This window comes from Protomyctophum bolini (genome assembly GCF_963924005.1).
Source record: "Protomyctophum bolini genome assembly, chromosome: 24".
Taxonomy (NCBI): Eukaryota; Metazoa; Chordata; class Actinopteri; order Myctophiformes; family Myctophidae; genus Protomyctophum; species Protomyctophum bolini.
This window is the reverse complement of record NC_137885.1, coordinates 24,394,101-24,407,128: the sequence shown is the minus strand read 5'-3', so window position 1 is coordinate 24,407,128 and position 13,028 is coordinate 24,394,101. Positions and strand designations below refer to the sequence as shown.

The 13,028-nt window shown below is 43.2% G+C and overlaps 1 protein-coding gene across 1 annotated transcript in view; it reads right to left on the bottom strand.

The window, feature by feature from the left end:
* The window catches only part of LOC308311384 (dystrophin-like), a 368,975-nt gene that overhangs the window by 48,195 nt on the left and 307,752 nt on the right, over positions 1-13,028 (bottom strand). The window contains 3 exon segments of the mRNA XM_080758068.1: positions 2,273-2,308; positions 6,598-6,658; positions 9,107-9,170. Of these exon segments, the coding sequence (XP_080614194.1) occupies positions 2,273-2,308; positions 6,598-6,658; positions 9,107-9,170 (161 nt within the window).

The window sequence follows — 13,028 nt, the reverse complement described above, 5'->3', positions numbered from 1 at the left end:
CAAATAAACATATATTACAATTATTTTACACGTGACCGCGCAAGTGCGAAGAGCAAGGAGTATGGTGGCCTTGGAGGCCAACTAAAAAAATAAAAAATAAAATCAGAATATTTTTCTCTCATTTGATATCAATGAAAATGCGCTAGGACGTGTGTACACATCCTAGCAACCCGTCGGTTGGATTAGTTATTACGTTCCCACACGTCGTACGGTCTATGCGTTACGGTACTCTCAGATATACGCAACAAGGGACGGCAAGATGCCGCTTAGAGCAGGTGTCTCTTGCAGCTGGAGGTTGGAAATGCTGCTCGCGCGAGGCTGCAATTTTGTAGCGAGGGGAAAGCGTTTCCGGCTTTCTGGCATCTTGCTACCCTTTTGCCTCGAATATCTAAGCAACTCAATGAGTTGCATTGGTGTGGTTTACCTTAAAAAACGTTTTTGTGACTCCCAACCCTTTGGTGTGGTTTGGGCTTCAGAGAGATAGCTGTAACAGTGCCAGATTGTGTGAGAGAATTAAGCCATTCCTATGAAAACAAGCCCAAAAGAAACGACAATCTACAAGCTCACAACGTGTGTTTGTACATCTGCTTATGTTCAACAACAACAAAATCAAAAAAGTGACAAATGTGGAGTATTTCTGAAATATTTTAACAACACAAATCTGGTATGGGGGTCCCTGGCACACATTTCTTAGATAGGGTCCTTGGACAAATACATGAATGTGGGGGACCTTGACACGGAAATGTGCGAGAACCACTGGTTTTCAACAACTTTACAGAAAAACAAGCCCAAAGTCGCTTATGAAAAGCAGACATGGCAACACTGAGCTGTGCCTGCCTCCCTTCCCCCCATCAGGAGGAGCCACAAGGAGCTGTTTCACCTCCCTGACAAGAGAGGGGGGGGAGGAGGAGGAGGGGGAGGTTTCTTTGCTTTGCTAGTAGTGCATGAATATTTGGAGAATGTTCATTCAACTCTGACAGCGTAAGTTTAACTCTCCCCAGATATTATACAGAGGAGGGAGAGAATGCACTGACTGAGAGTAAATTACAGACTTGACTGTTATTTTGTACCTGCTCTGTAGTTTGTCATTATGCCCGTGGGCGTGTGTGCGTGTGCGTGTGCGTGTGCGTGTGTGTGTGTGTGTGTGTGTGTGTGTGTGTGTGTGTGTGTGTGTGTGTGTGTGTGTGTGTGTCTGTGTTTGCGTGCGTGAGTATGCCAGAAACACAGACATCAAACAGAGTTTTAAATAATGGCTGTGTGAATGTTTGATTACACTTGATTCTATTTGCTTAGAGAGGGCTATGGATTAGAGTAGAATGGTTCTCAGAAAGAATGGGGTCCATCTAGGGACCCTCAGCACTCTTTGAAGGGAACACAAAGAACGCTCGCCCCAAAACACCGTCGCAATGGGTCAAATCCGGTGCAAAACCTTAGTAAAACTATGCCTAAACCTAACCTTATTCCTAAACATAACCTCAGTAAAACTATGCCTAAACCTAACCTTATTCCTAAAAGTAACCTCAGTTAAACTATGCCTAAACCTAACCTTATTCCTAAACATAACCTCAGTAAAACTATGCCTAAACCTAACCTTATTCCTAAACATAACCTCAGTAAAACTACTTGTATGCCTAAACCTGACCTTATTCCTATATGTAACCTCAGTAACACTGACCTTAACCTAACCTTAACATCAGTAAAACAAACACAACTGCTGGAGGAGAGTGTTCTGCAGGAAAACAATGGGGCGAGTGTGAGCGTTCCGGTTACGTTTGAAGGGGTTCCAAATGGACCCTTACAGGTCTGTAACTCTGAGAGCCTACCAATGGAACCAAATGGACCCTTACAGGTCTGTAACTCTGACAGCCTACCAATGGAACCAAATGGACCCTTACAGGTCTGTAACTCTGACAGCCTACCAATGGAACCAAATGGACCCTTACAGGTCTGTAACTCTGAGAGCGTGCAAATGGATCAGATTAATTTGTAGGCTTCCATATGTAGTTATCATGGGGGCCCTTAAAAGTTGAAACTAAGAGGACAAACCGCATGGACCCTCACAAGCACAGATCTCAACAACTGATCACACTGACTGGACAAATTCAGCGCAGATCTGACATTTTTGAACAGAACAGTTTGTGCGTGTATGTACTGTATATGTGTACCGATTTGAGCACAGAGGCCACATGCAGTGTGTGTGTGTGTGTGTGTGTGTGTGTGTGTGTGTGTGTGTGTGTGTGTGTGTGTGTGTGTGTGGCCAGCTGTCACTCACAGGGTCTGGGTCAGCTCGTCGGGTCCAGTTTTCTCTCTGCATGTAGAGAGCAAAATCTGTCACTCCTCTGTCCCTCCCTCCATCTCTCTCTCTCTCACACTCTCTCTCTCTCTCTCTCTCTTCCTCACCCCTTTTCCTCTCTCACCTGTGCAGCCTCTTCCTATAGCCTGGCTAATCAACCCGGGCCATGTGTGTCCTCTGCGGTCCGGTCTGGCCCCCATAGCGCTGGGTATGTGTGAAAGCGGAAGAGCCAATCGGTCTCTGCGCTCAGGGCCCTATAGCTGTGATTGACAGATGCTGATTGGCTTTGGCTCTTCCACTTTTGTGGTTACAGCAAAACGCCCACCCAATGAGTCAGACCGGTCTACAGAAGACACGTGATGATGGGAATTCACGCCACCAGGATGGTTCACTAAGTACTAGGCTATGCTCTTCCTGTATCTATCTCTCTCTCTCTCTCTCTCTCTCTCTCTCTCTCTCTCTCACACGCGCACACACACTCCTTTCATCTCACAAATCGTTTCCCTCTCTCGCTCATACTATCTATTCATATATCTGTCTGTCTGTCTATCTCTCTCACGCTCAAACGCATTCAATAAATTTTCACGTCAATCTAGGAAGTTCAACCAAACAGCTTGTCCACCACACACTCATGCAGTGCATTTAAAATATGTCTCACACACAAACACACACACACACGGACGCACACACACACACACACACACACACACGCACGCAAACACTTTGTGTCAATTACTGTCACTCGGGTTAACCAATAAGGCAAGGCAACCAATAATGTTATGTTAGCCACTTTGAGGCACAACGATGTTAGCAAAATGCTAACACACATGCTGGGGGCGAGGCTGGTTATAAGCGGCTCGGAATACAACACACCTGTTAACGCTGTTTCAGACCAGTGGGATTAAAGGCCTGCCCTTCTGCTGGTATGAAGACTCTCCCCCCCCCCCCCCATGAACCAAACGTAACCACATCAATAGCACAATCTTCCCAGAGCTAAGTTGGTCTACAAAGTCTATACGAACCTGCGAGGCTGAGCTCACGACCTCGGTTTGGTGTTCACCGTGCATCCGCCATGTGGCTTTTAGATCGGTGGTTCACCGTGCATCCGCCATGTGGCTTTTAGATCGGTGGTTCACCGTGCATCCGCCATGTGGCTTTTAGATCGGTGGTTCCCAAACGTTTCATTTGAGGTCGTCCCGGGACCGACATTGACACCATGAATGAACCACTTGAGCCCTAAGTATTTACTGGTGCAAATAGAAGATCTACAAGCTGACAGTGCGCCTAAAAAGTATAGCGATAAGGGGCAGGGCGGCGAACAAGATAGGGCCCTTAGTGTAAGAGGGGAAAAAGAGCACACAACGTACGGAGCCAAATGTCAAGTTTTGCGGGTTTTAAAAGTGTTTACAAATGGTTACACTACATTTCCACTTCATTGCTCATCGTCAACGAGGGAATCCGTTGTAATGCCGTGATGCCAAGATCTCTATTGTGCTTTGAGTGAGACTTTACATAACGTTAAATACAGCATGGACCGCTGCCAAGCTCTGGTGTCAAGAGTATATGGATTGGATTGTTGCACATCCCAAACCACAATTTACACCCTCGTTATTGTGTCGCTCAACAACAACATGCCAGGTTTTCCAACTTATTAAAACCCAGTTATTTTAATACGGCGAAACACATGTCGCATGTCAAACAATAAATTAGGCTTAAGCAACCCCCACCCCACCCCTCCTTCTCTGTGACAGGGAGAGAAAGAAACATAAAGAGCACGTGTGACAGCTGCTGACAAACTCGCACAAATAATTGCGATTAACGATCTACCGGTAATTGGAATGTTATGAAATGAATGGAAATGACTCTTTGCCTTTTAGGCTTTGTTAAATAAAAGTGCACGGGGCAGATATGACAAAAATAGAAGAAATAAATGATTTTCATGAATTTCAAACTTGTAAAAAAAAAGGTTAAAGGACCACTTCACCACTTTTCCACCTCCCTAATAATCATGAAAAAATGGCAGGATTTTTTTCTACTCAGTCTGTGTCTCATAGGACGGCTGTGGGCAGTTTAGAAACCGTCTTCCAGTGACATCATCATTAGGCATATTTTCTTTTAAACAAGATTGTTATACAAAAATATTTAGATTTTCATTATCGTGAGAACGATGGCTTCCATTTTCTGAACTGCCCACAGCCCTCCTATGAGACTCAGACCGAGTAGAAAAAAATTGCACGATTTTTTCATGATTATTAGTGAGGACCTATTATATGAAGATAGGTTGAAAAGTGGTGAAGTGGTCCTTTAAATAAATAGCGGAAATAGCTGATCTACAAGCTTACCACGCGTCATTCTGTGATGCATTGCAATAGTTTATATCGTGAATAGTTTGACGCAGACGCGCATTTTCAGATAATGTATTAGTCGTGCTCTCTCTGCGCGTACAGAACTTTCCTTAGAGGTTTTTATTTCCGGTTTTGAGTATAGCCCATTTCACCTGACCTTACAATCATGGCATGTGACACAGAGTCACATAGCTACTGATAAGGTCTGCTCTTTTCCTGGGTGGTCTGACAAGCTGTCAACCATGTTATTAAGTCACACAGCTACTATTTGGCTACAGCTACACCACCCTGAATACAACTCAATAGAATTATTATGAGTTAAGATCAGTTATTTCATGCAGCACTGGCCGGCCTAATGTGAAACATGTGGACACTCGTCGTCGGGTGGAAATATCATGTTCAAAACTGTTACTTTTCAGAATTCGAATTTCCAAAAACTGCAAAAGTAGCAGATCTATACAGTACAAGCTGCTTTTGATTTGTATGGCCGGTGCTTCTGGTCAGACAGAATAAACAAAGGTGTCACTGTATCATATTGTGATATGTTTTGATAATTCACAATTTTAACATTATTTTAACATTGACCATGGTAGGTTTCAAAAGTTCCGTCAGCTCAGAGAGCAGCTTGTAGAGATCGGCTATATTCGCTAATTCCCGTATGAAGAAAGAAGGAAATGTCCTGACTCCAAACCTCTGTTTTGTTTGGTTTGTATGTATATTTGTTTGTTTACTTTGTTTTACAACTCAAACCCTGGTTATGTAGTATGATACAACAATACACAGGTGAGTGGATGAGTGAAGGATGCAGGCAACACCAAGCAAGTTAAAAAAACACAAAAAAAACACACACTAAGAGACCTGTACCAAGTCCAGTTTTTGCATGGCGAAACTGTTTAACCGGCGTATACCATATAGTGCCATTTCCCCCATGTTGCTGCCAACCTCCACTGTGGAGTGTGTAGGCAACCACATGCCTCCTCTGACACAAAAACTGGACAACTCACCCCGGTGCTTGCCCGTTTTTCCTCCCGGAATTTTCACCAGTGAGGGGGATAACTTTGTAATATGCTATTGGCTGTTTGTATTCTTTTTGGAAAAATATAAAAAGATACTCCTGTGGAAAGGCTATATTATTTTACTTATATTGACCCTATAAACAATTTTGTATTATTTAGTATATGTAAGGTTTTGCCCACTCAAATCATGGTACCTCGTCAGATAATCCCCATGTCCTACAACAACTTCTGTGAACAGACTTCCCTGTAGTAGCTTTTCATAAATTACGCCAGTGAGGAGACATGGCAGAGACAGTATATCTCATACCATATACGTAACTATTTTTAATACCTGGAGAGCGACAGACATATATACATAAAGCGTATCTAACTGCACAGTAGTTGCAACATAATTTAGTCATGTGTCCTCCTAGACCTAGATTAGAACTACTTTAATTATTTAGCTTAATGAGGCAATATGTCACTTTTGAAAATATGAATACAATTACATTTTGTCCATTCTGTATGGTACAATGCAACTTATACAAGTGGGGTGGTTCTATTTTGTCTCCCTGCTCTTCTATTGAGTCATTTAGACCGTGTCAAAGGTCATGTCTCACCTAGACACATAGGACGATGGTCCAGATTCAATGTATCCCCTGAGCAAGCACGCAGGCTCTATTAGCTCAATGGTAAGAATGTCAGCACTTGCGCAGGAAACCGCGGGTTCAAATCCGCGTTAGAAGAGGAACAGTGCAGCTTTAACACCGACAGAACTTCTTAAAAAAAAGAAAAGGTTTGAAACTGCTTTTTGCACAGTGGGGTTAAAAAAAGCGATGCTTGCAAGCCAGACTCTGTATGCACAGAAACTTTGGGACGAGAAAGCAAAAGATAAAAAGGAAGAAAATCAGCATGCTTCCTGGGCTGCTCGCCAAAAAGCCAGGGCCTGGTGAGGAGTACTCACTTGATGTAGTAGGGAACGTTGTTGGGAGAAATGCGTTGCTCGAAGGGACTCTCCACAGATGCTGCGTAGACAGAGAGGGGGCAACAAGAAGCGTCAGGTAGTTAGGCAGTGTTGTTTTCGTCGACTAAAACTAAGACAAAAAAAACGTTCGCCGACTACCTTTTTCCACTGACGAAAACTAAATGGAAACTAAATGAAAACTAAGCTATGATGAGTAAAACAGACTAAATATACTGACAATTTCGTCAACAAATAAAAACTAGATTAAAATGTTAGGAAGGGACTAGTGGACAAGAGATCTAGTATAAGTTACTTTACAATTAGTTGCATGCTGAAAATAGCAGATCTACAAGCTCACAACGCGTTGCAGGGCTTGTAGATCGGCTATTTTTAGCAAGTGTAAAAACAGTCATTACGACGGCAACAAGGCCCGCCAAAACACATTTTCTTCGACAAAATCAACTGTAGATTTAGTCGACTAAAATCTTATGATATTTAGTCGACTAAAACTAGACTAACACTAAAACATTCCAGGTGACTAAAATGTGACTGAAACTAAATGAAAACTATTCAAGAGACTATATGACTAAAACTAAAATCAAACTTTTCTGCCAAAAACAACGCTGCAGGTAGGACAACCTTTTGTCTTTTTACGGCTGCGTTTTATTGCTGGCCCAGCATGCCGTGGCCTGGGGGCCCCCATGCCGTGGCCCCCAATGAAAAGCTGCACTCCTGCAGTGCACACATTCCTGGGATGGCTTCGTCAAATAATTGGGTGGAATTAGGTTGCAAAAACAAAATAACACCTAGGGAGTTCAGGTGTGTACGGATGTGATTATTATTATTATTTTTTTTGTGCTTGTCTTTTGTAAATATTGAATACCTAGCCTAATGCAGTCCGGAAATACTACACTCAAATCTTGGTTAAAGCTGCAGTTAAAACCGGAACATTTATGAATAAAAATGTTTTTATTTTAACCGCTTAAAACCCCTAGACTTAGAAAACTGGACCTGGGGATGGCTCTGTAACTTGGACCACTTTTCTGTGTAAACCAAACCTCTTTATAAAAATAAAATAAAATAAAATAGCCGATCTACGGGCTCAATTTTCAGAGCACAACACCCAAGCGCCACCAAACATGAATGTCAATGACTTGTAAAATTGAAATTGTCAGTATATTTAATCATAGTTTTAGTCATCATAACTGAAGTTTTAGTCAGTGAAAAAAGCGAGTCTATCTGATATAGTAGCCAATGGCCATTGGTGCCAATGTAGACATTTTAACTGGAGCAGATAAATGTCATTCCTATAATCATATAATCCGGTTTATATAAACAGTTACTATCCCACCGCTGCTTGTAAAAACACAATCGCGACGGATGAAATGATTGTCTGAGTAGCTTTCTGCTTTTCTGTGCACCGCACGCTGGAGTTTAGATCCTATCTGTGCGATCGATCACACAGTGCTAATTACAGAGTGCGATTCATCATGGCCGACGCATGCAGACGGGCACAAGGAGATGGCTGGCCGTAAACAGGTGTTGGGTCTCGTCGTTGCTCCAGTTATTCATGGAGCCGGACCTGCAGGCCGATTCTAAAAAACATCTTCTAAACTAAAACATAAGGTTTTCTGAAAACTTTCAAATTCTTATTAAAAAAAAGGGAAGAAAATATACTTTAAGCCATTTTGGGGCAGGGATAACCCCGGCCTTTTGGTGTTTTCAAACATTATGTTATAATTTAGCTATTGAAAAATAGCAGATCTACATTACAAGCTCATAGGAGCTTGTAGGTCTGCTATTTTTGAAAAATCTTGAAAATGTTTATTTTTTTTTAGGATTTAAAAGATTTTTTATACATGTTGAGGTCAGGCCTAAATGGGTTAGGATGGATCCACATGAGAACAAGCGCGGTGTTTCAAACATTATGTTATAATTTAGCTATTGAAAAATAGCAGATCTACAAGCTCGTAGCACGCCACCGAGTGGCGCGCTACGAGCTTGTAGGTCTGCTATTTTTGATGTTTGATCTTGCGGCAGTGACTATACGACGTGCTCACGCGTGCCATGACGCAACGTGTTCCGAGCTTGTAAATCGGCTATTTCTTTGCTTCTTTTCTGTGTCTCGAATATAATGTTAAGGAAGCCTCGCCGAGCCACGCGGCCCCCATAGGTCAGGACAGGTCAGGAGCCTATCTCCTGTTTCTCTATAGCGTAAGTACAGTACACCCCCTGGAAATGATGGTTCTTGTACGTCACATTGTCACAGGGACTGCACCCCCCCCCCCCCCCCCCCCAATCCAACCGTTCCTTCACGCCGAGTACCAAGCAGGGAGGCATTACATTGGATCCAGAACACAGACCTCCCGGTCTCAGGGCTTTGCCATAAAAGTTATGGAGAAAACAAACAAACAATCCAATATGGACCCACAAGGTTATCTGCCCAACATACTTGAAGAAACACGACACAGTATATGTCGAAAGTGATGTGTTGTGTTGAGCAGCTCACCGTGCATAAGGCCGAAGTCCCTGTGTGCTGTTTCAAGCTGTTTCAAATGATCCTTGATGGACATCTAGGAGAGAGAGAGAGCCATAGAGAGACATTATGTACACATAGGCAGCAGCAGTCACACTTTGTAGGTTGCAAAGAACGACAAGAGCATCCATTCTGTTTGATGGAAGGAACGATGAGCGATGGTGATGTTATGTGGTTGAGTCTTGTATGTGGTTGAGTCTTGTCTGTGGTTGAGTCTTGTCTGTGGTTGAGTCTTGTCTGTGGTTGAGTCTTGTATGTGGTTGAGTCTTGTCTGTGGTTGAGTCTTGTCTGTGGTTGAGTCTTGTCTGTGGTTGAGTCTTGTCTGTGGTTGAGTCTTGTCTGTGGTTGAGTCTTGTCTGTGGTTGAGTCTTGTCTGTGGTTGAGTCTTGTCTGTGGTTGAGTCTGTCTGTGGTTGAGTCTTGTATGTGGTTGAGTCTTGTCTGTGGTTGAGTCTTGTCTGTGGTTGAGTCTTGTCTGTGGTTGAGTCTTGTCTGTGGTTGAGTCTTGTCTGTGGTTGAGTCTGTCTGTGGTTGAGTCTGTCTGTGGTTGAGTCTGTCTGTGCCATGCCGGTACGCTCTGCGTGCATGTGTGTATGTGTAGGCGTGTGCTTACTACCATGCATGATGGCACACTATGGCAGGAGAGAGAGAGAGAGAGAGAGAGAGAGAGAGAGAGGGAGAGAGAGCGAGCAGTGACGGAAAAAGGTATAGTCACTGACTCACTACCCATACTGCAATGTCGATACATTGTGTTCCAACTTCCAAGTAAAAGTCCGGAATTCAAAATGCACTCGAGTACAAAGGTATTGGTATAAAAAATGTAGTTAAGTTTTCAAATGAATACAATTCATATAGTACGTTTGACAGGGAATGGTGGGAAGAGAGAGAGAGAGAGAAGGGGAGTGAGTGACACGCGGAGAAGGTTGTGGGAGTTGAACCGGCACCTACAGCCCGGACCGCTACCCTAGCCGTCCGGGCCTATACGGCATGTTCTTCTACACCGGATCCCACCGGTCCGTTTGGAATTTAAACAATAATAATCAGCGTTTTCACAGTGTGGTAAAAGCCTGGAGACACCCGATATTGTTCATCCTGTGCCTTATATATGATATGATATATGATATGATATTTTGCAGCTGGTAATAAGAGCCAAGATGCTTAAGGCCCGATAGCTATTGCTTTGGTATACATCCTGTCCTGTTATGCTTCAGCTTAATTGGCCTTGTTGTGACACTAGAACTATAATGGAAGTATACCGTACCACCGATCTAAGTGTTACTGTACTCCCTCCCCGTGACGTCATGCACATTAACCCATTTTGGGCGGGAACCCCTTTTGGTGTTAGCATTATGCTATGCTTTAGCTATTGAAAAATAGCAGACCTACAAGCTCCGAGTGGCGCGCTACGAGCTTGTATAGGTCTGCTATTATTGAAAAATCGAAGAACGACTGACATAGAAACATGGCTTTTTCAGAAAACTGCCAGGATGTAGAAGACAGTGGCTTTCAACCTTTTCAGGCCGTACGTACGTGGCCCCCAAAAGGAATCCCATTTGAACCGGAGAGAGACCCCCACCACCCTGCTGACAAGCACTTGGAATTGTAAGAGGTTGAGGGCATTACATTTAGCTCGACAATAACGACAATAACACAAAAAAATACGTTTTTCTTTATCTTAAATTGTCACTTCACTGTCCCCGACCCACAGGTTGAGAACGGCTGTATTAAAGCACATCCATGACCACCTTGACCTTGAATATGGTCTCCGTCTGCTCTTTGCCTCATCAATCACAGAAGAACCCCCCCCCCCCACCCCCAAACCACTACCCAAATATTTACAGGGGTGATGTTTCACATGGACCGTTCTGCAATAAAAAGGTCACAGACAGTCCAATCCAGTAGCTCTCTATACAGTCTACATTATCTGTGAAGGAGGAGTGAAGAATGTGTGTATTGACACAATGCACACTGTAAAAGAAGGGGGAGGCCGACAGTCATGCACGCTGATTAAGCCCCTCCATTCTGACCTTTTGCCCGATACAAAAGGACAATCTTTTGGTCTCTTAGTGTGTGTCTGTGTCTGCGTGCGTGCTTGCGTGCGTGCGGCCGTGGGAGTCTTATGACAATTAAGTATCGTTGCTCTACCGGGGTCCCTGGTACAATTATTTTCAGGTGGGAGTCTGTCCAAAATACAAATTACAATAATAGTCTGTGGACCGTGACTTTAACATGTTTGGGAATCTTAAACAACAGCAGGAAGCAAGCAACTAGACCCTAAAAAAAAAAAATACCAACATTTACAAGCAACTTTATGGACAAACAAGACCAAAGTCACTTATATAAAGCATACTTGGAAAACAGTGAATGCTGGGCAGGGCATAAAAGCAGGCATTGAAAAGGAGCTTGAAAGGAGTTTAATGGGACAACATGGGCCATTAAGTACCAAACGAATGAAATTCCTGCTTGCGAGTGGTTTTGGTAAATTAATCCCCCCTTAGCTGCGCTGTTAAAAGATACTATGGCGATGACTTTGCCCTTAAGTCAAATTCTCAGCATTATTCATTAAAAAATAAAATACATATTCAATCCAAGGCATCGTTGAAGAGTTTCCAACTTTAAATCCCTATCCGAGTGGATCACATTTGGATTGTTGGTCTTAAAGAGATTATTTGGTTCATCAGACATAATATCGTTGCTGTCGGGCAAAAACCTCTTACCTCCGTGTTTTCTTTTCTTTTCATAAATTAACGCCCTACTTGATCACACACTACAGTGTCTCACAAAAGCATCAACGGTAGCAGATCATTATTCAAAAGCACTTAAATACATTTGAAAACTTGTGAAATCAATTCTGCATAATGAGCACTTTCTACTTTTGGTCCTTTAAGTACATTTTGATGCCAATACGTTTGTACTTGTACTGGAGCAAAGTCAGAATCCAGGGCTTCTACTCGTAACAGAGTACGTCTACATTGCAGTATTTACTTACAGTATACTTACTCAAGTAAATAAAACGTGAGTACTTTTTCCCCACCCCGCCACAGTATCCATCCGTCCATCCAAGATGACTCCCGGGGTGACCACATAACTTCCACAGACTATGTCCTTCAAGCCGAATAAAAGAGGGTTGCCGGGCAACGGGCCGCGACTCCGTCGAGCATGTTATCGACCGCCATTGGGTGTCGGAGACACATTTCACCCAGCTGGGCTGGTGAGAGAGAGCTCTGAATGGTGGTTGTGTAATCTAATGAGCTGGTTCTGCCTCGCGCTGAATGCGGAGTCTGACCGGCCATTACGCACAAAGGGAGCTGGAGGACTTGTTATTGAGTCTCAGTCGAATAGCTAATGGGTAATTACCCTCCGTAGCCAAACCGCGGGCCGGCGACACTGCAGCGCGAGGCACTCCGAGCGGTGTTGATTTGGTCGACCGTGGCGGAACATGTCCGTCGACGACCTTTTCTTTTTCGCTGACGAAAAACCGAATGAAAAAGAAATAACAACTAAGCTATGATGACTAAAACTACGACTACGAATATATTGACAAATTTGTCAACAAATAAAAAACGAGATCCAGTAGAACTGGAAGACAACATATTAATGTTTTTGTAGGTATGGTCTTTTGTACTATAAATTAGTATCTGTTGGGGGGAGGGGGAGAGGGAGAGATCTTGGAGTGTATATATGTATATGCGAGTTTTGCTATCTTTGTATGTGACCAGATTTGACTCAGAGACTGCCATCGCGCAAATTCCAGCTGTTCACCAGAGGAGAAAAACTTATTTTTTTCAAATTGAGTTAATAGCACAGGCAATACTCTTTCAGCATGTCTGAAATAAGTGTAAATATGAAATAAATGCTTAAAGCTAGGTGTAATGTTAGAGACCACAGAGGTGAAC